This window comes from Phoenix dactylifera, chromosome 11 (assembly GCF_051530095.1).
Source record: "Phoenix dactylifera cultivar Ajwa chromosome 11, Ajwa_hap1_PhDact_Kaust_v1.1, whole genome shotgun sequence".
Lineage (NCBI taxonomy): Eukaryota > Viridiplantae > Streptophyta > Magnoliopsida > Arecales > Arecaceae > Phoenix > Phoenix dactylifera.
In genome coordinates this window covers 6,894,395-6,921,707 of record NC_143200.1, presented here as the reverse complement: position 1 = coordinate 6,921,707, position 27,313 = coordinate 6,894,395, and the positions used below count along the sequence as shown (strand labels likewise).

The 27,313-nt window shown below is 39.2% G+C and overlaps 2 protein-coding genes across 9 annotated transcripts; both read left to right on the top strand.

The window, feature by feature from the left end:
• Positions 1 to 358: 358 nt before the first annotated feature.
• On the top strand, positions 359 to 2,553 carry LOC103718717 (Pentatricopeptide repeat (PPR) superfamily protein). Its single transcript, XM_008807654.6, has one exon. The coding sequence runs from the start codon at positions 465 to 467 to the stop codon at positions 2,004 to 2,006; it is 1,542 nt and encodes a 513-aa protein (XP_008805876.4). The 5' UTR covers positions 359 to 464; the 3' UTR covers positions 2,007 to 2,553.
• Positions 2,554 to 10,734: 8,181 nt separating this feature from the next.
• Positions 10,735 to 24,689, top strand: LOC103718718 (F-box protein SKP2A-like). 8 transcript variants are annotated; one of them, XM_088706697.2, is made up of 6 exons: positions 10,756 to 10,934; positions 11,780 to 12,037; positions 14,725 to 15,073; positions 15,156 to 15,297; positions 22,163 to 22,364; positions 24,114 to 24,689. In XM_088706697.2, exons 2-6 carry the CDS (start codon positions 11,793 to 11,795, stop codon positions 24,115 to 24,117), a joined length of 942 nt encoding a protein of 313 aa, XP_088562823.1. In that variant the 5' UTR covers positions 10,756 to 10,934; positions 11,780 to 11,792; the 3' UTR covers positions 24,118 to 24,689. The 8 variants fall into 8 exon arrangements, with proteins under 8 accessions (XP_088562819.1, XP_088562823.1, XP_088562824.1 ...); XM_088706696.2 differs by having other exon boundaries at positions 10,765 to 10,934; positions 22,163 to 22,401; positions 24,114 to 24,268; XM_026809126.4 differs by having other exon boundaries at positions 10,767 to 10,934; positions 22,173 to 22,364.
• The last annotated feature ends 2,624 nt before the right edge of the window (positions 24,690 to 27,313 follow it).

Below are 27,313 nucleotides of genomic sequence, written 5' to 3'. Positions count from 1 at the left end.
AAGGGCGACAAGCCAATCTTTGAGACCCAAACCCAAACCAGGCTTAACAAAAATTATGAGTTATTGTTATTATTATTTTTTTAATACAATCGTGACTCATATCGATGTGCGTGAGTACAATTAATAAAATCAGAAAAAATAAATTGACGAAGAGAAAATAAAACAGATTCGTAATTTTCTTATAGAATTTTTTTGAAATTTTGTATAGTAAAAGAGGCAACTCAATTAATAATATTATTCATCTTTCGATAAATATGAATAATTTAAATATATGTATGTATGTATTTCTTAAATTCTATATCTGTCTCGAAGCAATGGTTGTCCATTGTTATAATTGTGTCGGTGCTGAATCCAATCGATCGTCGTAGCAGAATATGCTGTCCGTACTCAGTCGCATGCCGCATGGGTTGTAGTTATTCCTGCGCTACTCTCCCTATCTCTCTGTCGCCCTACCGGCGGTCAGAATGCTAGTGTCGCGAGCCAGAACTCGCCTGCTCGTCTCCTTCGCTTCTCGTCACCTTTTATCATCCCAACCTGATCCCCATCCCTCTCCCACCTCCCCCTCTTCCTTCTCTGCCGCCGTCTCCGCCTCGGACGTCGTCAACGATCTCTGCCGCGTCCTCAGCGACTTCCGCGCCGCCCACCACGACCTCGATGCTGCCCTCCGCCCCTTCGCGCCCCTCCTCACCCCTGCCCTCGCCGAGCACGTCCTCAAGCGCTGCAGCCGCCTCCCAGGCGCCGCCCATCGCTTCTTCCTCTGGTCCGACGCCCTCCCGGGCTTTCGCCATACCCCCGCCAGCTGCCTCGTCGTCATCGAGTCCCTCGCCGCATCCCGCCACTTCCCCCTCCTCTGGTCCTTCCTCTCCGAGATTCGCGACTCCGGCCTCAGCCGCGGCGATGCCGACGAGATCCGGCCCGAGGCCTTCTGGCTCCTCTTCCGCTCCTACTCCCGCGCCCGCCTCCCCGCCGATGCTGTCCGGAGCTTCAAACGGATGCCGGACTTCGGCCTCCAGCCGGTCCTCGAAGACCTCCACCAGCTTCTCTTTTCCCTCTGCCGCAACGGCCTCGTGGAACAAGCTCATTCCTTCTTCGACCAATCCAAGCTCCGGTTTCCAGTCAATCAGAAAACCTACAGCATGGTGATGGGTGGCTGGGCGGCAGCCGGGAATTCGAAGAAAGCTCTCGAGCTGTTCGACGAAATGCTTCAAAGAGGATGCTTGGCAGATGTGGTCGCCTACAACACCTTGATTATGGCCCTCTGTCGAGGAGGGGAGATCGACGAGGCCCACCGGCGGCTACAGGAAATGCAGAGAGATCGTGGGCTCAAACCTGATGCCGGCACATACTCTGCTTTCATTCGTGCCTCCTGTGAGGCAAAGGATGTGCATTCTGCCATGAGAGTGCTTGATACGATGAAAAGGCACGACCTTTCACCGAATGTGTTCACCTATAATGCCATCATCAAGTTGCTATGTGAGAAGGAGAACGTCGTGGAAGCTTACGAGTTGCTCGATGAGATGCTCCATAGAGGGGCGAAGCCCGATGCTTGGAGCTATAATGCTATATTAGCAGTTCACTGTAAGCTTCATGAGGTTAACAAGGCCTTGAGGCTGCTAGCCAGGATGGTCAGAGACTCTTGCTTGCCAGATCGGCATACATATAATATGTTGCTGAAGATGCTTATAGGGGTCGGGAGAATCGATAGGGCAATGGAAGTTTGGGATGGAATGGAGAAAAGGGGATTTTATCCGTCAGCTTCAACATTTGCAGTGATGATCCACGGGCTCTGCAGGAAGAAAGGAAGGATTGAAGAGGCTTGTCAATACTTCGAGGTGATGGTGGATGAGGGGATTCCACCTTATCTTAGTACTTGTGAGTTGCTAAGGGACAAGCTGTTGCAGCTTGGGTTGAGAGAGAGGGTTGGTGTGCTTGTGGAGAAGATGAAGAGGAGCACTTCGTGCACAATACAAGAGTTATCAAGCGCCATGGGAAAAGAAAAAGGATAGAGTTTGATGTAAAATGAGTGAACCATTTTCTCATTCTATGAAGCTTTGGAAGTTTATTGCTAGCTCCACTATTGATTTTAGAGTGGTTGCATCCCGAAGTGTTGGCTCAAACTAGACTTTGATGGATGGTTGCAAATTCTAGATGCCCATGGATTGATGAGTTGGCTAATAATCCAAGAAGTACTCTTGGTGGGGAAGAAAAGAATTCCAATGAAGCACAGGTGCTGAAAGAACTGCTGAGGATGGTGTGGTGGAATATGACTATGGGATTAAACATTATTGATTAGACCATGAGAAGCAAGATAGCTTAGAAGCAAAATAACTTGGAACAACATTCAAATACTTAACATATTCTCGTAACAGGGATGGCTATGTGCAACCATGTTTCTCATAATGCTATGAGATGATACGACCCTTAATTAAAAGACGGAGAAGAGGACTAGTGGGGGATATTTTATTGTTACTGTTATTGTTATTGTTGTTATTGTTATTCTAATTGTTATCATTATTCTTATTCTTTTTGTTATTCTTATTGTGATTCTTATTGTTATTCTTATGTTGTTGCTGCTGCTGCCATCACTACTACTATTGCTGTTATTTTGGTAATTTTTAGGAAAAAAAAATTGAGAACATTAAGAGCCTTTTTGGATACTTCTGCCAAGAGAATACCCTGCAGGCATAGGCAAGGAGGGAAGAGAGGGAGAGGCAGAGATATGCCTGAACATTGCAAGGGAAAAAGGACCCACGGGGTCTTTTGTTTATTCCTTCAGGATATGGGATGGGGTGGAGCTGGGATGACGCCAGCTATGCCAAAGTGAGCTGATCGATCTACCAATTCAGTGGGATTGGTTTAGCTTTCCCAAGCAGGATCTAATTGTTGTACTTAAAGAAGAAATAGGCTTTTAAAGAAACTTATTAGAGATCAAAACTGATCTATCTAGATTTGGATACGCCTGGTCTTCTGATTGTTTCTGTTGTCATATTCATGAAAAGGTCCTTAATTCCTCTGGATGGAGAGTATTGTTCTCATTTTGTTGATTTTGCTTTTGTCTTCCAAAGAGATCAAAGCTGACCCATCTTGCTGAAATAATGCTTGGTATTGTTATTATCATTGTATTTGTGAAATATCTGAACATTTTAGGATTGGTGAGTTCGTGTCTCTTTAAATTCTTATTGTTGATATGCCTTCATTGATACAGCATTTGCATTACCCACCAAAATCACTATCTATATCTTCAAAACTTTGGTGACTTAATGGAACCTGAAATTTTCTATTTAAATACTCAGGAACAATTTTTAAAGATTAAATGTCCAATAGCTGTTTTTTTTCTGCCAGTTGCTCCCATGGAATCACATTTGAACCTGTATGCCTGGTCCCGGGGTTTCATAGTTTTTTACTGCTTGGTTGTTCAATTGTATTGCATGAATTTATTGGAGAAAAGTGAAAAATCATGATTGATTTTGAATGTTTTTTTTCCTGTTGTCAGGAATCATCAGTGACAAACACAAAATAGGAGGAAGCTAGTTGCCTATGGATCCTGACTTTAGATATCAATGGCTCTTAACATCTATTTAGAGACTCCGTGCTTTCCGGTTACACTGTCATTCCCACATAGCCACATATATTAAAAGGAGAATTTGAATCAAGAAGCACTGCCCATAAACTTGGTTTGGAGCATAAATGAGGTAGACTACAGAAATCCTGGATAGAAGCCATAAGAAAGCTAGAGAATTCTTGCTTCAGCTCATAGCTCTGATAGAATTTAATGGTGAAAACTGCTTCTGCTTCATTTAACAGTCACTGTATTTTATATTTTACAATATTCATTTACAAAAGCAGCTGTTTCTTCCATCATCACAGCAGAGTAGGCTCAAAATATTGATGCCCCGACTTCTTCTAGGTTTTATAAAATCATGAAACAAAGGAATAGTGTCAATGTAATTATAGCATAATCTTGATGAATCTCAATAGCAGCCAACAGCTAGTTAAAGGAATGTGAGGTATGGTAAAAGCATGTAGAACTTTGTTCCATATATGACCTTAGATAGCAAATCATTTCGGTTTCCTTCATAGATCTCTAATTGAAGCTTATAATCTAGGATCTGCATTATGGTATTAATCCGGTGGAATATTTCTGGATAACATGTCTTCGAGCATGCAAAGAGAGTGACAAGAACTGAAGTACTTAGCAAAATAAGGTAAATCAGCTTGTAATAGGGCTCTTATCCACATTTTCACCACATGCTGGTCTCGTCTAATGTTCCATGAGACACTGGCTTTTACTCTGACAAAAAAAAATTAAACAAAGATCAAACCTTTTCTCTCTTTCTTCAATTTCTTGTCCAAATTTTCCTCTTCAGGCTGCACATGCCATTGAAACAATGGTCAAGATGTATATATAAATTCTAATTCTTTAAGTTTGAAATATGGTAATTTTCACTGTCTATTAAAAATCTAATATTAGATAAATATTGAAAATTTAGTTGGTAATGCTTGCTCGACAAAAGCCAGAAACCTGCCAGGATTTCTGCTTATTGTCTGTAACAATAAATTTAAATAAATAATTAATACTTCTGATCCAAACAGTAGAAAGGTAAGCAGACAAGCAACAAAACTTTTGCTCCTTTGTTGTTTTCTCCAATCCATCCTCCGCAGGCTGCATACACCATTAACAAATAAAGATCGAAATGCAATCTTTCATTCATTTTCGCCTATTATAAATTGTAGACTTCTATAAATCTACTTGATGTTAAAAATATTTGAAGGCAAATTGCCAAAAAAAAAAACTTGAAAAAACATGTGCTCGGTTGAAGGTATCAAATTAACCGCTCTACACCACTGCTCTCAAAACAAACAAGGAGTAGCTATGAATTACTTCTTCAATTATCTCTAAACCTACAATCCATGCATTAATTGGAAACAAAAGATGAAATTTTGAGTTAATAAGGACCAAAACAAGAGATTTATTTTAACTAACCTAGGAGTCCGTGTGAGCTTAAAGCTTAACAAATCAAAATGGCCCAATATCTAAATAAATAATAGATCTTATCAAAGCCATGGAGAGATTGTTGCAGCAAAAGGTGTAACAACCCAGGACCTAACTCAGAAAAGCTATCCAAAAGATATCATTTGAGTTTTGTAGTCTTGAATAAGTACTCAAAATCTACCCAGTATATAGCTGATGTGGGACTAAACATACGCTTGTACAGATTCTCACATACTCTCCCTATTTAAGCTCTGGCATCTTCACCAAATTGAGAGTCCAAATCTATACAATCTATTCACAAGTTCCACGAATCTAATTACAAACACCATGATTAGCCCGTGGTCAGCCCTTAATAGAGTTGCACTGCAATATCTCCTAGTCCACATGGGACATGGGCCGGATTTGCCTTTTTAGGTTAAGTTAGGACCTAACCTAAAAATGCTAGCTGTAAGGTATTGTTTGAATTTTTTTTGACTCTGTATAAGTATTCAAAATTTATTGAGTGCATAGCTGATCTGGGACAAAACACACGCCCATATGAGTCTTCGCATACTTTTCTTATTTAAGCGCTAGCATTCTCGCCAAGCTAAGAATCTAAAGCATTCAAATTTAATCACAAGCACTATGATCGACCCATGGTCAAGTCCAATGAACCTGTGTTGTATTATTTCTTAGTTTACATAGGTCATAGGCAGAGTCCGCTCTAATATCATTTGTCACAATCTAGGATTTCACTCAAACAAGTTAACCGAAAGATATTATTTGAGTTTGTTGGCTTGTATAAGTACCAAGATTTGCTCTACGCGTAGCTATTCTGGGACTAAACGCATGCCTACACAAGTCCTCACAAAAGACTTCTTCGAGTATGATCAAAATATAATCATATAATTAGATAGATAGAATAATAAGCTAATCTTTTAAAGAAAAACAAGCGATTGGGATGGAAAGTCAATGAGAACCAAGAAAAACAAAAAACAAATAGATTTAGAATCAAGATTAAATTCAATGAGACAATGACCTCAGGTTTGGAAAAAAATAGATGGGAAATAAATTAGGTATCAGTTTCTGATGGAGTTGCTCTAAATTGTTGCGGTGATGGAGACCGCAACATCGAAGAGTGAAGACGGTAGAAGTGAGAACAAACTACAAAGATAAATGGTGGCGAGGAGGGTTTAGGAATTTGGAGGCCGGATAGTTTAGAAGTTGGGGTCGAACTATATTTATAAGACTAGAGGCCGAGTTCGAAATAATGATGTGACCAGTAACTCTTATTAGACTCCAGGCCGGAGCTAACCTTTGTTTATGAGGCTAGTGATCCAAACACGACCACAATCCGCATAAAGATCCAATCAGGTTTCAGTTTAGGTCTAAGAGGAGGGAGTTGTCCTAGGGTAACAACATTTTAATGGGGATGGATAGAAGGGAGATCTTGATGATGGGAAACTTGGGATAAAAAAAGTGGATTTTGTTCGTGAATTGAACTCTCTTCCAAAATGATGGATTGGGTTTCTCGAGGAGTTATTCAGAAAATGTTTGTTTCGTTGCCTCCTATGAATTTTTTGGTAGACATGGAGAGATCATGAAAATCATAATTGATAGAAATCAAATCTTCGACTAAGAAAAATGATAGATAACATATCTTTCGGAAGCACTTGATCAATATTTCCTTCTTTTTTTTTTGCTAAGATTGGATGCTTTGGCTCCTTGTTGTGTGGTAAAGTGAGAGAGGAGATAAGATTATTCCAATGATTCCTCTTATTTTTGATATTTTTCTTTTTATGACATCAGTTGCTGGGATGGCTTGTGGTAGCTGTGATAACTACATAAGATATTTATCATTATGTAATAACTCTCTCTTGATCCCATTTAAACCAAGCATGTCATGCTTTATGGGCATCCATGCGTGGATAAGGCCTAGGCAAAAATTTATTTAATAATAGTACAACCTTAGTGGCGATCATTTTAGGTTAACATCGTCTATCTAGCCTCAACCATATTTCATAGTAATATCATTTTCAATTGCAGATATTTTCTGCTAGAATTTTCTTGAGCATGCTATATACAAGAAAAAGGTAAATAAATGAAGAATGGGCTATGACTATTAAGAATGGTAACTTTGTAATTAAATTAAAGTGGAGTCAAATGCTCATATCGAGTCAAACCTCGAGCATTCGTGTTTGTAGATGCAAATTGCTCTATAAATTAAACATCAAGATGTTGATACATTTAATTTAAAGTTTAACCAAATCAACAGGTGGTCTTGGACTATTCAAAAAAAAAAAAAAAAGTTGGCCTCTGATCATTATCGTTGGGTCATTACATACTTTTAAATTTTTAACTAACATATCATCTGTTAAAAGAATAAAGATGATTTTATGAGAAATATATTGCTTATTTTGGAGAGTAAGTGTGCATCTAGGTCCCTTGTGTGGTGGAAATAGAGGTTTTCGCATATTTCATCTCAACATTTCACAAGTAATTCCTGCTCAACCAAGTATGAGGCAAGGTTAGATACATGACCTCTTATTTGTAAAGATAGATACCAACCAGCTGAGTTGCTAGTAGAGTTTAAAATTCAAATCTGCAAGGTCACTGTGTATAAATCTGCCAATAGCTTTATCTGTATCATCTATTGAATATGTACATTGAAGTTCATAATCAATTGCACTATGTGTAATGGAAACTTGTCACAGAATTTGTACATTTAGACATCGAATCAAGAAGAAACTTGGAAAAAACAATTCACTACTTCATACTTCGTACTTCATCTAATGTGCAATATATGTTCATCAGATGCAAGCAATGACATACTATTGCAAGTTCTTGCTAGAAAGGCAACAAAAAAAAAAAAAAAGAAGGTTAGAACTTCGGAATCTTCAATAAGAAGAGACTATAATATGCTTGTTTTTTTTTTTTACTTGGCGTATATATTTTCCATCAAATTCCTTGCTTAGAAAATAGAAATTTCGGATCCCCAAGGGTATAAAATGCATTCTGCTGCAGCATTACTTGCGGCACCCTACAGCATTTGCCAACTTGGCCAATATCAGCATTGGTGCATGTTGTTCTACAAAATATCGCAATCTCAGTATTCTTCCATGCAAATCGCTCTGCTGATGTGCTGATTTAGAAGGAACATATATAGGTTTACGATACCGGGTAAAACTTTGGGCCGACCCACTCCAAAGCTATTTCTGGATACTTATGAATATAGGCGTAGTTCAGCCTGCAATTATATAATATTGCTGGTTGCACAGGTCCAATCCATAAATCTAATAGGATTTATAGCCTAATCACCCAAACAAGCCCTTAGTAGGATCATAGATCTACAACGCCATGTAAAGCTTTGAATATGAACACCAGGATGTTTAGGTTGAGGTAAATTATCATGTAGGAGGCAGAGAAATGCTAAACTAACACGAATCCATATGAATAATCATCAATGCCCCCGCGACCAAGAATGCGATCCTTCTATTACCTAGGTAGATATTAATCCTGATTCTCCTTTCAGGATCATATGTATTAATATTGTTCTAGGTATGAGTTTGCTTCCTAGGTTGGAAAAAAAACATATTTTATACTTTAAAGTTGAACAAGATCAACTTTCAAGATACATGCTAGGAGGAGCATGAAACTCTCACTAGTGCATGAAACATATGACTAGCTTTTTCAGTTTTTGTTTCTTTATTCAATTGAACATGGCACCATCCACAAGCCAACTTCTTCTTTTTTTTTTAATTGTTTCTAGTCTGTTTCTGGTCTTGTCATTCTTCCTTTTAATTGTTTCTCGTTTTTTTTTTTTTTGCTCAGATTAAGATGATTAAAATGTTTCCGTGATGGAAATAAATGGATCCGATATACCGTTGAGCTGGTGCATCAGATAAGTTTTTCTGCATGCGACTCAAAATAAGAGTATAACCGGCAAATGGCTCCCAAATTAGAACACACTATAGCCTCGCCCAAACCACTGAAAAAAGGTGGGCTGCTACTATTTTAAAGGCACTAAGCTTTTTCCTTGTTCTTCTTTTCAAGGAACTAAAGCGTGCAGGATGCCATGCGCGGCTTAAGTTCCCACATACGGCCCCACCATTATGCGAGTTTTTTTTTCTGGTTCGTAGAATGGGATACCTTTCTTTAATTAGGTGGCTTCTTTCTTATTTCTTAAAAATTCCAACCTCTTAGCTTGTATATTGAGTAAAAGATTATGCATACGTTACGCGTCTCTGAATAATTGACACTGTAGCTTAATACCAACGATAAAGTTATTTTATCTAAATCATATGGAACATGATGACAATACTATTAAAATCCCGATTTACCGATACAAATGATGTGAACTCAAATCCTGTCCTCATTTGATACTAGTTGGCTTCTGTATTTTTTTTTTGGCCAAATTTGAGAAATTGAATAATTTAAATTCGATAGAAAGAGTTGACGAATAATTTCATAACACAATTCTGGTGTAATTGGCGATACATGTCACCATCCAGTCCAATACTATTAACTTTTCTATAGATATATGATACTTTGATAGATAGCAATGCATGCATCGTACATACAATAATAGGATAAATTTTTGCATCAACAAAAAGCGGAGGTAAGCACATCCCTCCACCTTTGAAAAGAAAAAAAATGGGAAAACTTTTGCTCGTTGACGTCGAAAGGTGACAGTCATGTGTAGGTTTTGTCATCTGTAACCAAACCTAATTTTTAAGTTAGTCATGCCATCTACCCAGAAAAGAAAAAAAAAAAAGTTAATGTCATGCCAATTTTAGGTACAAACCTAGACTTAAGACCAAGACCAAGACCTTGGGTCCTTGAGTCAAGAATTAGAGCTCTATCTATTGGGCCCAACCAAGCCCAACCAAGCCCATTATCCCAGGAGAAGGAAACAATTACCGGCTCTCGGCCTTCCATCAAACTTTCGTCGCGGCTTCGAGTTTCCACAGCGCCACATCGAACTTTGTCATCTTCCACGCGAATTCGCGGCGCCGTTCGATCGCCTCCTTGCGTGGCCACAACGGAGACAATTCATCGACGACCGCCACGTGTCTTTCACTCCCATCCGGGAATAAAAATCGTGTGGAACGGACATTACAGAATATTTTATAGTTTCTCATTTTCGTTTGGTTAAAAACATTATTTTTTTAAAAATAATTGTAAAAATATAATATTAAAAATAATTTTAGTATGCTTGATTATATAAAAATATTGTATTCTGTAATTTATATTTAATTAAGTATTTATTTTTTAAAAAAATTATATAAAATATTTATTATATCTTAAAAAAATTAAAGATATGTTTGAAAAAAAAATCTCAATACTCAGTCGCTCGGTAAGTAGTTTTTAATATTTATCATAATTTTTTATATAACTTAAAAAACTTGTTTCTATAAAAATATTATGTTTAATATTGTAATTCAATAATATATATAAATAATTTTAAAAATAATTTTTGTATATTTGATCGATTATGTAAAATTATTGTATTTTGTAATTTATATTTAATTAAGCATTTATTTTTTAAAAAATTATATAAAATATTTATTATATTTTAAAAGATTTAAAGCTATGTTTGAAAAAAAATCTGAATTCTCAGTCGCTCGATAAGTAGCTTTTTTTTAAATAAAATATAAAATTTTATTTCTATAAAAATATTATTTTTTAATATTGTAATTTATTTATTTATTTATTTATTTCGGCGAATATACGATTCCCACCCCGTAAGATATTTTTGTTCCCTTCGGTCCTCGACCCGTCGGTCCTTAGTTTTCCCCTTCCAGAGGCTACTCGAAGTCTCGAACCATACGCGTCGTAACCCTCGGACAGTGACCCGGCTCTCCAGGACCCTAGCCAATTCCTCCACCTTCCCCTCCCTCTTGATTAATTTCTTCTTCTTCTTCTTCTTCTTCTTCTTCTTCCGTCTCGTTTTCTACTTCCGGTTGGTACGCTTTTCTCGGTTGGATTCGTGGAATCTGGAGGTCTTTGCACAGTATTCGGATCCCGTGATTGATCAATCGATCATTTCTTCGATTTCTGATGTTTAGGTTTTTCAATTCGTTGTGATGACCTGAGAGTTTGAATCTTTTGGGATTTTTTAACGATTTATTGGTGTTTGTTTTTTGGGGTAGGAGGAGGTGGCGTGATGAGGTGTCTCAGCTCTGTTATTTTGTTTATTTATGGTGACATAAGGGAATTCTTTTTATACTTTTCGTTGCTGATTTTTGGTTTTGTTGGAGGATTTGTTTAGTTTTTGATGTTTTTGGATGATCGCATGGCGACTCCTGGAAACAGTTCTGGCGATTTTTGTTCGTTTTTATTCTCAAGGATTTTGTCGACTAGGGTTTTGAGATCTGCCACTCTCTTCCGGTTTGTATGTGGTGCGTCTTCTCATTTCGGCGAGTAATAGGAAGCCCCCTAATGCGGTTTATGAATTATCTGTCTGAAGGTTGCATTTTTCTCTATATTGCTATATATTTATTAACCGATTCATTTTCCCCCGCTGTTTTTGCTTTTGCTTTTCATTTTAAGTCTGCGTCTAGCGTATTTAGACTGGCATTATCATCTTCTTATAATGAAATCAGAAAAAAGTGGTAACTTTGTGTTCTATTTGATCTCGGGAAGCTGGAATTAGTTGATGGTCGATCGTTCTCTGTTTCTTCGATGACATTTTATAGATCTTCTATGAGTGTTATATATTTCGGCGTGGGGGTTTTAACGCATCAAAAATTTGATTTTGAAGTATTATTATTTTGGACTTATCAGTTGATTGTAACTCTTCTGTAGGAGCTCAGTTGATATGGTTTCTGGGGGGCTGGGAAGCGGAAATTTAGAAGCGTGGTTTCAGAACCTCATGTTGTCTGCCGGTGGGGAAAAGTCAGGGGGGGAGGGAGCTGCTATGGCTGGTTGGAAGGATCTTCCCATGGAGTTGTTGCTGAGGATCATTTCGCTTCTGGATGATCGGACGGTGATTGTGGTTTCTGGTGTGTGTACTGGTTGGAGGGATGCATTGTGCTTTGGGCTTACAAATCTCTCTCTGTCATGGTAAAGGCTTAATCTTTTCTTAGTCTTAGCCTTTTCCACTCTTTATGCTTCTTTTTGTTTCCTTTTTTGGGCACTAGTTGTGTAACTTTCGGCCATTCTTTTGCTACTTGGGCCCTGCTGGATATGGAAGCTCCGTTTTCAGGCAGATGGTGCTCAAGCTGGGCCTTATTGAAGACGGTAGCTTTGTTGATAGGAAGATGGCGCTCAACTAATTCTCCTTTTTAAGTCATATACAGTTTTTACTATGAGATTATGTGATGAAGTCTAAATCTGAGAGGAAGAAGTGTAGTTGTGGTTTCCTTCGAGGGGAAGTCGGTCCCATGTGCAAGGTGTAATATTAAGTGTTTTGCTTGCTCCCTATATGTTCACCATCTACATTTATTATTGATTTCGAAATCTTATAGTCATAGCAAGAATCTGTGATGACACAATATTGGATCACTTTACTCTAAATGAAAGACAGCAATTCCATCGATGAATAAAAGAATCCCCATAATTCTCTAAACTTTATAAAACACTTGGTCCTTCTCTAGTAAGAAAGGAAAGAAAAGATTCTAGCCCTTATGTTCCCATATCTAGCCTTTCTTTCTGGCATGTTATCATTGTGCAGAAGATATACAATTCTTCCTTTTCTCATTTTTCCCCTTGCTTTTTTTTTTCTTGCATTCTTCCTGTTCAAAATGATCCGACATGATAAAATGACTGAAAGTGCTGGCTTATTTTGTAGATTAGAAGAGTAGTCATCTGGATAAAATTCCTTCTTTGAAATCCCCTTCCCCAACTGCATGCATGCATGTCCATTTGTTTGCTTAAAAGCATTAAGCATGGATAGAATGGAATTTTTGACCTCATTTATGTTATTTAGGAACCTCTCAAGAAGGTTGATATATGTTTCAGAGGGGAACCATGCTTACCAGTTCTGAAGCACATTGCAGTAAGAATACAATTTTTTTTCCTAATATACAATAATTGTTGTCATATAAAATTTCTTAAGAGGCAAGCAGCAAATACACGTGATGCTGTTCTAGTATCAAAAGTTCATTCATCCTTCTCTATTTTTTCCTGCCATACACCTTCACCCGCCTCAAGTTACATTACATCATTCTCAGGTCAACTTAGGGTCACTTTGTACTTGGTAACAATCTTTATGTAAATGGAATTTGTAAAGATATCAATCTATCTTTAGATTCTCTTTCATGAAATTTGGAAAGACATCAACCTATCTTTAGATTCTGTTTGCCGCAAAGTTGGTTCTTCTACCAATGTTGTTGCCTTCACTGTTGAACTTGTTAGCATGTTTCAAGTTTGATCTTTGACAATTTGTACAATTCCAAGGATCATATTTTTAGTTCACAAGGAACTATTGCTTGCAAATATTGGACCAATTATTATCTCATGTGTAATTATTGTTTTTTAAGATTAGACGGTATCTTTATACTGCTTCAAACAGTCATTTTAGATTTTCTCTTTCTTTTAGATGGCTGCCCTGTTTCTTTGGACGCACATCTATCAGATACCTCCATTGTTTGAAGTTCTGCATAAAGTTTGAAAACAAAAGCATGCACTAATTTCTAATAATATTTAGCCAAGTTCTGCGTCATATCCACCTCAATGCTATGATCTTTGCACAACTGCACTCATTGTCTTCATGTTGTTTGTATTTAATCTTGTTGATGTGTGATAATCACAAGGTGGCTGTAGAAGCATATTGGCATAGCCTGCAATCAAGCTCAGTATGTAATTTTTTTAAAGAGTTATTATGTATCTTGATTACTTTTATGTGAAGAATGCCTAAAATTACAATTTGTGGTTTCACTATCGCATTGGGATTATTCTGATAGTAATTTATGATGACGTGAAAAGACTAATTTACCTTTCCTTCTGTTTTTGCATTTTTCTTAATTCAAATCATTTTATAAGTTGCAAATATGAGATTCCTAAATACTAGTTGCTCCACGGATGAATATTGTCAGAAGCTGTTATTCCTACATTATTCTTGATTTTTCTGGAAGTGTCTTATCACTGGATTGTATCTATAATGAAAAGAAATTCTGCTGAAAATGTTAAAAAATCATCTATTGTTTTATCCATGCTCAGTTTTACTTTCATTATGCAACTTGCATATTATTCTTGTTGATGATATCCCCATGATGTTTCCCAACAGCGAAAGTTGCCTATCTGATCAGTGAATTTAAGAAGAAGATACACACTTCCAGAGAACACATGTTTTTGGCTAGGAGTGATGCAATGATGACTATATTTTTATGAAATTTCTGCAGTATGTACATGCATATGTATAGAGTAATAAAAAGCCCCCATACCCCACTCTCCACCCCTCTCTGTCCACAATTAAAGGAAAAAAGAAAGAAGATGAAAAAGATAAAAATACCAAAATGATGAAAAAGATAAAAATACCAAAATGGTGTATCTGGTAATTGACAATTAGTTCTTTGCACAGCTATTAATGCAGTCCCTGTAATGTTTATTTCTGGAGAAATAGATACAACATGAAGTTAAATTAATTTTTCAGTATGTATGCATATGTTTTGCAAGTTCTCTCTTAAGATTTTTTTTAATGAATAATTCAGTTTCTTGTCTTAAATTGTAATACTTATGCCCTGTATGTACACTCCTCTGATGATGATTAGTCATTTGGGCGAATGGGATTGAGATTCCACTACTTGCAGGTGCACAAACAACATGAACAGTCTTGTGCAGTCACTAGCCCCCAAGTTTACAAAGCTGCAGGTTCTTACTCTGCGGCAGGATAGACCTCAACTTGAGGATATTGCTGTAGAGGCTGTTGCTAATTACTGCCATGATTTGCGGGATTTAGACCTTAGCAAAAGCTTTAGACTGACTGACTGCTCCTTGTATGCTTTAGCCCATGGATGTCCACGTCTTACCAAACTCAATATCAGTGGGTGCTCTGCTTTCAGTGATTCTGCCCTTGCATATCTGACTAGTTACTGTAGGAACTTGAAAAACTTAAATCTTTGCGGATGTGTGAGAGCTGCAACTGATAGAGCTTTACAGGTATTGAAGTCAAATGTTTTTTTTTGGGTTTTTTTTTGCCCTGGATCAATTCTTGCCTAATCTTCTGTAAAATTGGATGCAGGCTATTGCGTATAATTGCATTCAGTTGCAGACTTTGAATTTGGGTTGGTGTGAGGATATCAGTGATAATGGAGTGACCAGTTTGGCAGCAGGATGCCCTGATCTCAGGGCCTTGGACTTATGTGGCTGTGTCCTTATTACAGGTATTCAGATGCCAGATGCATGTATTGTTTTGAACTCAATAAATATTGATAAGGCTTTATTAACTGGAAATAATAATTATTCTAGATTTAGAGCATCCTAACTTCTGTAACTTCAGTAAGCAGTCTGCAACAGTTTTCTACTTTCCTATGTTGCATCGTTCATTGTAGTACTCTGCAGATTTCTTGTTTCTGTTACAATGTTTTTCACTATTTTACCCTCTTTTATTTCCCTATGTTTTCCTGTGCTATTCGCTTTTATGAGTAGTAGTAAAAATTCAATTTTACAGTGGCCTAGCTAAATTTATTTATTATAAATAATATTATAGTGAATATTTTTGGTAAATCTGGTCTACTTCATGGTTCAGACAAATAAGTGCTCAACAATTGTGACAGGACCAAAGCATGTGAGATTGGAATTTCTTCTGAACATTTCGAGTAGTTACTACTTTCCTGAGCTGTGTTTTACTTCTAATAGCCATGAGCCTCCTTCAGTGCTATTATATCTTTCACTGCATTGCCCCTCAGTATATTTACTTTTCTGTTTACATGCATTGACATGTTTTTTCTTTTGGTACAAGTGGAATTGGTACAAGTTCTATTTCAAGGTGGTCTAAATAGAAAATTTGTTATGGGGAATTTAATAAGCAATCACATTGTAAATTTTGCATGATAGAATGGTTGTTGACATGCTAGAATTCTACACTGATGGTATTGAAAAATAGTAAATGCTTAATAATTGCTGTGGAACCTAGAGACATGCCACCGGAATTTCTTGTGACCTCATGGAACTTGGAAGATTCAGAGAGTTTTTGCATTGGCTTTAAGGTTGTGTGTCTGTGCATGCTTGTGCACGTCTTCGTGGCCTGTAGTTTACTAGTGGTTGGTTTATTTGTAGTGAATTGTAGCTCCTATGTGTAAGCCAAGTATTGGCAGTGAATAGCCAATAGCAAGGTGTAAATATTATGATGGTTTTGGGTTAGGCTGAAACGGACTATTGTTTTCCATGCTAGACTGCCAATCACTGATGAGTGTCAATACCATGATGTTTTCAACCTTGTCTATGGTTATTGTAAGGACATACTTGAATGCAGATGTAAAATAGCTATAGAAGTCCTTTTTGCTCTTGATTTCTTGTAGTTTCATGAATATGAGTGCTGTAACTTTATGATGGTTTTAAGACAGTTCAGTATCCATAAAATAATGAGCTAGACATTGATTAGTTCTTTTTCCCCCATTTAAACTTGACTTCGATCTTATTGGAAATCTGTAAATCTATAAAGGCCTAGTTCGATTATAAGGCAAAAGTTAGAGAACTCCAGAGTCATTGCCATGTTCTTTTGAAATGGTTTGGGCATCTATAAGGTAAGGCTCATTGAAGAGCCAAAATTTGTTTCTTGATCATTGATTTCCTAGTAAAACAACATCCTTGTAGTAGATTTATGCTCCTCTTTTGTCAAGTATTTTACTTTTATTTGTTGTTACTCCTTTCTACTTTAGTTTTCTCCTCTTCTTTGCTTCGGTATATACAGAAGCAGCAGCAGAATGTCGTGATCTCAATCTGCTGCAAATTCTTGAATACAAAAAATATCACAGTAGTAAGCTCTTTCATGTTACTCTCTTCTATTGTTATTTCTCTTGTATTCAGATCACTATTACAGAACTTGAACATCTGTTATCATAGTTTTATCTTTCTTTATCGCTTCTCCTTCATTACTCGGGTTCTTCTAGTCATTCTTTTTTCTTATTTCTAATACGGACCAGCTACCATGGTCAAAGAAACCACAATGAGAAGTTTTACCGTTACTTCATAGCTGCCTGCTCATTTTTCCTTCTATATCTAGATTCTCACCCAGTTACCACCTTCCCAGAAATTTCAATTTTTTTCAGATATTAGGCGACAAGATTGAGTTGCACATATAAAATTGTCAATCATGTTCATGAATAATATCAGCCATTGGAATAGCATTAAAGATCTTTTGCTCTAATGCCATATTGATGTAAAAAGAGTAAAGGACTTCACATAATAGTACATGGCATGTCCAATAACACAAAATCTGTGTACATTTTGATGTAGTCACATAACGCCATATAAGTTTGTAGGAAATCTTATTTTGATTAGAAATATGTGTAGATGTAGGTATAAAAGAGACAAATGCTTGAAACTTCGAAGCAATATTTTTGTTCTTCGCAGCTACCTCTAAACTTTTCAAACCCTACCTTGCTTATATAAGAGAGAGAAAGAGAGAGAGAGAGAGAGAGAGAGAGAGAGAGAGAGAGAGATAGAGAGAGAGAGAGAGAGAGAGAGAAGTAAATTCTTCCCATCGGCTTGTTGATTTTTCTGTTACCAAGTTGTGTGAGTGGTATAAGAAAATAGAACTTCACGTAAAGATGCTTGTGGAAACACTAGTCGTTAGGGCTGTTGAATGAGCAAGCTGTTGATGAGTAGCTCATGTTCAGCTGAAATTTGAGCTTGCAATGAGTTCACTCGATTATTGAATGAGCAAAACATGAGCCAGCTATTTCAGCTTGAAACATAACGAACCAGGCATGAGATATAGCTCAAAATAAGTAAATAAAATTTATTATAAGAAATAAAATTTATTATAAGTATACAGTGCCAATTTGTTCTTTATCTATGAAACTGTTCCTTTAATCTTATAATTATTTTTGATTAAAGATTTGGTGGCCACCTCTCTGAATTCTCCCTTAAATCGATGACAACAGCTGAACGTAGTTGAGGGAAAAGAGTTAAATCATCTTGTTCCCAGCCTTTAGATAAGCGGCTGAAATGAGGCTTGGGCTTTGAGGTAATTAAAGCAGACCGACCTGCCATGATTTCTAAGTGAGTGGGCCCCTTCTTGACTATGACAATTTCTTTGTATGGCCAGACGGCCACCCTCCTCCACCACACCCCTGCTGGCCACTCAACCTTTGCTGTGGGGCTCAACCCTTTGGCCCATTCCTTTTTCAAGCCTGACCAAGCTAAGCTCAAGCTTGCTCTATATCTACCTAGCCAAGATCGAGCTAGGCACAAGCTATTTGAACCAAGCTGAGGTAGGTCCGGTGGTGTGGACACCAGTGCCAGATCAGCCGGTCGCCACAGGATCCAGCCAGCTTAGCAGGTCCCAGCCGATTCAGCCAGCTTGATTTTATTCTAGATTGATTTATTTTAGTTGGATTTATTTTATGTTGATTGGGCTTATTTGCATATTGTCTTTTGAGTTTATTTGCATATCGTCATTTTAGGGCCTTTTGGGATTGTTTTATTTGTAGGGGTCTATTTGTTATTTTATGACTCTATATATATGGGTCCACCTTCATGTTTAGGATTTTGATGAATGATGAATGAAAATTAGCCCTCTTTCTTTCAGAAGCTCTGGTGTGAAGCCATGACGAGAACTAGGTTAAAGGCTTGGTTCTTCTTCCTCCCCCTCCTCTTCTCCTCCTCTTCTTCTTCCCCTTCCTCTTCTTTCCTTTTCCCTCTCCTTCCTGCAGTTATCCTGTATCAGCTTTGGTATTAGAGCATCCGGTTTTGCCTCTGTTGCCAAAACCCTCTTCTTTTCTAGGCTGTTGTGGGTCAGGCTACAAAAAAACTCTTCTGTTGCCTCCTTCCTCTCTCTCGGATCTCACACCAGAAAAAGGGGGAACAACCCCTTCGTTGGTTGGCCCTTCCCCGTCGCCGCGCCCACACCCACCGCTGCCACCATCCCTCAACCCCGCCACACCGCCTGCGCCTGCCGTCTCTTTGCCGTGCCGCCGCCCTCTCTTCCAGTTGGGAAGTGCCCCCCCGTCTTCCTGTCTAAGTGAAAAAAAAAACCGAGTGACCCGATGCTGCACCGCCATCCTGTGCTGCTGCCACTGTCACCCGAAACCGATGAGAAGCACCGCTCCACATCCGGGCGCCCCTTGACCGTGGCTGTTTCATCGCCATCCGAGACCCACGTCCGGCTGTTACCACGCTCTGCGATCCAAGGAAACATGTAGCAACTTCTCCTCAACGCCCCACGAAGGAGCCGGATCAGAGGCGGGCTACCGGAGCGGATTCCCAGCTAACCCGAATTCGGTCGGGTTTAAACAAAAAAAAAGAGCAGGTGACTGCACGTGCTTGTTGAGAAAAAAAAGGAAAAAAAAAGAAAAAAAAGACAAAAAAATACCTGGTTCCTCTTCTACTTTCCGTGGCCTCCTCTTCGCCGCGTCTCGCCGCCCTTGAAGCGCCGCGCCACCCTAGCCGCCGCTGCTGTCGCCCCCTCCGGCCTTGCCGCCCTCGCCGCCGCCGCCACCCGCCGCCACTTCCTCTTCCCTTGCTGCCGCCCGAGCCCCCACCATCCTTCGTCTCCTCTGCTGCCGCCGCACCATCTCCACCGCCGCTGAGCTCCACCGCAGCGCCGCCCTGCCCGTCCGCCATCTTCCCTCCCCTCGCAGGCCCCTCCTCGCCTTCCATTGCACCCCACCGTTCCTCCACCCTCTCGGATCACCCCCGCCCAAAAACAGAAACCCACTTCACCACAGCTCACCCTTCCCTCTCACGGGCCGATCCTTTCAACCGGCAGTTTTTTTTTTCATTTATTTTTCCATTTCATCCTGCCCGTTTCACAGGCCCAAGTCCACGCGCCTCGCCCCTACACAGGCCCGATCCACCACCTCTCCACCCCTTCTTCACATCAAAGGCCCAACATACCCCTCCATCAGGCATCAGGTCCAGCAGGCCTTTTTGCAACGGCCCACAACATCTCTTTTGTTCACAGGCCAATCAGACCACACCGGTTGCTGTGATTCGACCAGATTCGCGCCATCTGACGAGTCGACTTACCGTACTTTGATTGTCGCCCCAGCCCAGGTCAGGCTTCTTCCCTTACTGCAAATTTTATTTGTTTGTCTAAATTTAGAATTAATTTACTCTTCTGTGTTCTATTGATATTTTTTTCTGAAAATTCAACACATCCACTCCAAACAACACCAAAACCGTAGTAGTGGCCTATCTTTGCTATTAATTGTAAGGTACCTAATTTTTGGGAGTTCTTCGAGGCTATGTGCAGCCTTGCAACACTGAAAACTAGTACTATTTGACTGCAACTATTTATCTGGATTTATTACAAAACCAATTTCAATTGCTAGAGTTAGCTTCTGATTATATTGAGCATATACTTTGCAATTTCAAATTACTTTCATGCATTAAGTCTACTTAGAAACCTCTATAGTTGGTAGGATCATACATATCTTCATTCATTTTATGCATCTACGTAGTGGTCGTGTCGCATCTCATTCTGAGTCCTAACTAGACATGGATTCCAAAATTGAAGCTCTATTAAAAGCTATCCAAGACACTAATGCCCAAGTCCAAGCCAATAATGCCCATATTCATGACCTAACCACAATGTCCATCCAGGTTAATGCCCGACTTGATTCAATTGAGGCTTCACTTCAGAGGGTTATTGAATCCAAGGAAGCTAGTGCCTCCCATTTACTGGGTCTTGAAGGGGATGAAACCCTAGAACAAATTCTAGAACAACAAGACTCTGTTCGGCAGGATAACTTTGGTAATAGGTCTGTTTCAGATCATCATCATGCCTACCCTCGCCCTAGAGGACCCGGTCCCTTCCCTAATATTGATAAAGGTTACCGACATAACGTAGAGCCCAGAGAACCTCATGACCCTGATGAAGATGTAATGAGAGGCATTAGGGTTGAAGCCCCCACTTTTGAGGGTCGTCTTGACCCAAAAGTCTTCTCAGACTGGTTACACGAAATGGACCACTTCTTTGAGTGGTACAATTTGTCTGACAACAAGAAGGTCCGGTTTGCCAGAATGAAGCTCATTGGTCAAGCTAAGCTTTTCTGGAAAAACACGGAACAACTGTTAGCTAGAAGATATCAGTATGTAATAACTGATTGGGTAGAGATGAAAGAGAGACTTAAAGAAAAATACCTACTTCATAACTATCAGGACGATCTCCTTAACCGATGGAACACTAAGTTCACATTTGTAAGGCGCCCTGACACACGGAGCACTTCCACGGGCCCTAATTTCTTAGGGCCTAAATCTTCTGTAGGGTCCACTACTCCTAGGCCCGTTCCTACTGCCTATGTCCCAAGCCGAGACACTAACGACAAAGGAATGCTTGGTGAGCCTCCCATACCACATTCCAAAATTCGGTGTTACAAATGCCAAGGTTTTGGTCATGTTGCCTCCTAATGTGCTAACAAATCTTTCGTTATTGCTCAGCAAGAGCAGTTTGGTGACACAGATGACTTAGAGGAGCAAATCTATGAGCCAAACTTCGATGACATTCGGGATATTGAGGAAGAGTGTAATGACAACCCTGAAACCCTAGGATGCACCCACACTACACCTAGCTCGCTTGCACAGTCAGATAGCAAGTCTGATCAATCCACCATGAGTGTAGTTAGATATGCCCTCGCACAACCATCGAAACTGATGTTAGGATTTCTGAGCCTGCATATGCATTTACACAACACATTCATAAGTTGCATTAGGAAATTCATAAGGGCATTCATGTATGTACTGCTCAATATAAGATGCAAGTTGATTTTCATGCTAAAGAATTTCAAACTTAGGGTTACGTAATGATCCGTCTTAAGGAATTGCAGTCTCTTAGTATTGGACCATTCAGCGTGTTACACAAGGATGGCACTGACGCCTATGCCATTGACTTTCTATTTGATTTTGGTCATAGCCTTACTTTTAATATTGAAGATTTGGTTGCAATCTCTATTGACTCTTTTGCTGCCCGCTCTCCTGCACCCGATGTTTATCCTATTAATGATTCCATGCCATCTTTGTTTTCTTTTCTCCTCCATCGAGCACAAAAAGAGTATATTGATTCTATTTTAGCCGAGCAAATAGTTTTTGGCAGTGATGGAGGCATCCAGCGTTTTCTGGTTCGTTTGCGTGGACGACCAAAGTCTGGTTACACTTGGATCCAGCACGAGGAGATGCCGTCGATTGATCCGGACTTGTTGGAGTATTACCGGGGCTTTACCGAGCCGCTTTCGTCGAGATCAACTTCTTTCCACTTGGGGAGAGTTGCTGCGGACACCAGTGCCAGGTTAGCTGGTCGCCACAGGATCCAGCCAGCTCAGCGGGTCTCAGCCGATTCAGCCAGCCTGATTTTATTTTAGATTAATTTATTTTAGTTGGATTTATTTTATGTTGATTGGGTTTATTTGCATATTGTCATTTGGGTTTATTTGCATATTATCATTTTAGGGCCTTTTCGAGATTGTTTTATTTGTAGGGGTCTATTTGTTATTTTGTGACCCTATATATATAGGTCCACCTTCATGTTTAGGATTTTGATGAATGATGAATGAAAATTAGCCGTCTTTCTTTCTGAAGCCCTGATGTGAAGCCATGGTGAGAACCAGGTGAGAAGTCTCGTTCTTCTTCCTCCCCCTCCTCTTCTCCTCCTCTTCTTCTTCCCCCTCCTCTTCTTCCCTCTTCCCTCTCCCCTCTCCCCTCTCCTTCCTGCAGTTGTCCTGCATCATCCGGCTCCCTCATGTTGAGCTCATCTCCACCCCTACAAGTCCCTCGCTCCAGATATGCCAGTCCTTTGATGTATAAAACTACAAAATGACATTTTGATGAAGACTGGCACTTGCATGTTGCAAAACACTATCACTTTTGTTTCCCCTATTATGAGGTCCATCATTGTAATCACTGCTTTGTACACAAGCAGGGGTGATTGATGTGAGAAAAAAATAGATGAAAGGGATTTTGAGATATTACATGACCTGTTTGGATAAATAATGGATTGAGGCGAGCAATTGTACGGATATGGATATATACATGTATACATATATGCATGTATGTATACATAGATACATGTATGTATACACATATATATGATTTATATACGTATATGTATATGCATATGTATAGATATATATGTATATGTCTATATATATATATATATGTGTGTGTGTGTGTGTGTGTGTGTATGTATCAATTTTAAAGTCAAAGTGATAGAAAGCAACATCAAATCTAAATTTTAGTCTTACAATCAGCATGGCTGACTTATGCTAGAGTCGGTTTCCTAAATTCAATCAATAAACATTTTTTTATTACAACAAAATAATGTTTGATAATCCCCTAACTAACTAATGATGTGGTTTTACTTTATTCGCCTGCTATCAACAGTGTTTTATTGCCTGCAAACAAATGTGAGCCAACTTTTTCAGCTTGGGCCATCTTAACGTATATCAACAACTAATTTACTTTCTTGTCAGCTTCATATTCTGGAATAAACAACAATTTGTTTCTCTAGGAAACTTGGCCCTGGATTTGATGCGTCTTAAAATTGGGATGAGTGGGAGTCATACATGGCGACTTGAGGATGTGCTTGATGCAGTTGAAGGGATAATCCTCATAGAAGAATCAAGTTGGAGAATTCATCAAGCATTAATAGATAGTTCATAGCATAGAGCAGCCATCATGACCCTATCTTTCTCTGTTACCCTGTTAGGTAGTTGAACTAACATCGCATGTTATAAGAAACAACGATCTGGACTTATGTGCACAATGAAATACACAATTCTTATGATCATGAATTTGCATGTTGGTCCGCCACTAATCAATTTGTTCATTTGCATCATCAATTCTGTCTTGTGCATCACAATTGATTCAAACAACACTGTTTCATACTGTTCTATTGTGCTCTTAATAAGTACAACGGTAGATTATGCTTGCAATGGACATTTGCAGTCTTGTCTTTCCATTTTGTGAAGCAAAGAGAGATTTACTATAGCCATAATCCAACCCTATAATTTATCCATTGGGCTTTCTTTGTTCACTGCAGATGAAAGTGTTATTGCATTAGCAAACGGTTGTCCACGACTGAGATCCTTGGGCTTGTATTATTGCCAGAACATCACTGACAGGGCTATGTATTCACTGGCAAATAGTCGTGTGAAGAGCAAGCGTGAGCTGCGGGGTCCTATGCAAAACAGCAGCGATGAGAAGGAAGGGCTTATGAAACTCAACATTAGTCAATGCACAGCCTTAACGCCTCCTGCTGTTCAGGCTGTTTGTGACTCATTCCCTGCACTCCATACCTGTCCTGAAAGGCATTCGCTTATCATCAGTGGGTGCCTCAACCTCACATCTGTGCACTGTGCTTGTGCCCTCCAAGCCCAACGCCCGAGTAGGGTGGCTCTATATCCCCATGCTTACTGAGCTGGTATGACTTGAAATGGCTTGAAAAAGATTCAAAGTTTGATCTTGAAAAACCACTTGTACATATATGTTAATATAATGTATCAGAACTGTTCTTAACCAGAAATTTCAGAATTGTAGACTCTGCAATGGATCTTAACTGCTTTGCATATCCTATGTTATTTCTGAACCATCCTTTATGAAGTGTTTTTGAGTGTCATTAGTCAAGTGGTATCAGGAAATTTGTGCGCTTTTCTGTAGGTCTCATTTTCTGTGGATTGTCTGGTTGGTTCATTGATGCTTAATCCTTGCTTATTTCTTTGACTCCTTTTTTGAGTCCTAACATTCCCATTTCCACCCTGCTTGACCCAATTCGGATATTATCGATGGTGTGATCATGTATCTTCCGAATTCAACTCAAACAAAATGTTTCTCAAGCCTTGGCCATATTGGAGCTTCTTGGTATGAAGTTTATGAGAATGAATTCTAATGCTGTCAGCCTCCTTGTGAAGATGGTTTTCAGAGTCCTATCTGTTCAACAGGGAAGTGAGCATGCTTGGATCGCTAACGATCTTGTATAGCGAGTCGGCATGCTGAGAATGGTGGCTTAAACACAGGGTTGTTTATATAGCTGCTGCTTCTCCAGAGCCAGTGGCCGCAAAGTCAAGGCCAGAGCATTGTTGAAGCTGCTTAGGGCCATGTGGATTGGGGACCAAGTGTGGTTCTGATTCTTTTATCTGCACTCTTTAGTAGCTGAATGACGTTCTGTTTGATAACCATAAGATTCACTGTCTTAATACCAGTTTTCAGTACTATTCTATTATAACGTTGATGTGTCCGGTACAGTATTACATATTGTTTTGGTACAGATATGGTACAGTCGTTATGTATTGATAACGACCGGTATGGCAAATGTTGATTGATATAGCATTAATCCAGTAAAATTGTAGATTGGCAACCTCTCCTGCTGCAGTGTTCTGATGCCCTATTTCTCTCGGTCTTAAGGAAGAGTCTTTTTGTCATATGTATCTAGGGTTTTGAATTTGTGTGGGTGCAAAAGCTGAAGAACTTATGAGATGGGCCAGTTGGTTCCAATGATGGGCATGTGTGCATAGATGAAGGGTTTAGTAGATAATGGTGCTCAAGATACAGTAGTTGATGAAAAGAGACAGTGGAGCCTGGAAAAATGGCCATGATACTGGTATAAGCTTTGTAGGACCCAGCCACACCAGCAGCTTCGCTCGTAGGGCTGGAAGGTGTGAGGGGAGACTTCCTTGCATCTCTCAACAAGGATGGAATCCCCTATGAATTTAAGCCAGGGATAACTAGGTAACGATGGTTATTTGGTCTCCTTGAATTTGGGTGATCGTCACTCTTCATCCCACCCCTATTTATGAAATGAGCAAAAATATTGTTTAATTTTTTCAAAAAAGTGAACCCAGCCAGAGATGGCTTCAACTTTACACCCGAACAAATTCAACGTACTGTCAGTTATACAATGATACAACCAAATATGACATGCAGATAAAAATTATTTATCCAAAAAAAAACTTATCCCAGCTTATCTTAGAATTAGATATACCCATAGATAATAACCATGACTAGCTAGATACTTTGGTCATGATAAAATACGCACATTTGTCAAGCCACATTCTTCAAGCCAAGTCTTACGAAGGGCAACCAACTCCAAGGTATCCACACTTCGGCTCTATGCACACGTCTTTTAGCAAGATTCGGGCATGGACTCCGAACTAGGGTTACCTAGGATAAAAAGATCATATGATTCTATATTTGTGGTGGTAAATCTATTTTTTAAGATGACTCACTTCATTCCATGCAAGATATCTACGTATAAGTTTCATTTTGCCTCTTTTTCAAAGAAAGTATCTTGCCTATATGGAGTCCTATCCGGCGGAGATGTCAAGGTCACCAGCCATTTTTGGAAGATACTACGAACTAGATAAGGTACTAAGCTACAATTTTGGAGCACCTTCCATCTACAAATTGATGGGTAGATAGAAGTGGTTAATAGAAGTTCAAGGATACCGATTTTGCATACAAACGACAGCATCAACTGTGCTATAGGCCGATCACCGTCAATAGCAGGACTTGACTCCATGTCAGCCACTAGACCTGATACCATTACCACTATCAGGCAGAGCTTGAATCAAAGGTGGGACTTCTCCCAGCGTATAAAGCAGATACATGAAGAAGGCATCAGAAAGATTGCAGGAATAGCGAAGTGTCTCGGGACCAAGCTCATCAATAGTCCAAGAATGTTCAATTCAAACGAAGACACACAAGGTCCTATGGACCTGAACATTCAAGAAATTGCAGGCAAAGCATCCTGGTTGGTCCTCATGGAATTATTGACCATGTAGGAGGAAATGCATATGTACTCTTGCTAGAAGATGCCTATTTTTCTTTAGCATATCTCTCGCCATATTTCCGAGGCCACGTACCCGGATGCTAAACAACCTCTTCATTCTGCATGGCTACCCTGTCTTGCTATCATTCTTTCAATGCTTCGAGCACGAGTCTCTTCTGCTATCTTTTTGCCATTACCGATGCTCTTGGTGAGGAAAAATTAAAACTATCGGAAGAAGCACTTGTCACCATGTATGGCTAATATATGTCCAAAGATAAGCTTGGCAGAAGCAAGCTAAGCATTAATTCCAATCGCTGAACCAAAACCTATGCCTCTTGAATTGGGTGCTATGAGATAAAAAAAAAAAAGAAATAAAATTCGCTATGAAAATAGTTTGGGTGTTAAGAATTTATAGAGTCGCATGTGCCTCTTTGTCGTCCCCAAGGAATAAATCAAAACCTTGATTACGATGCATA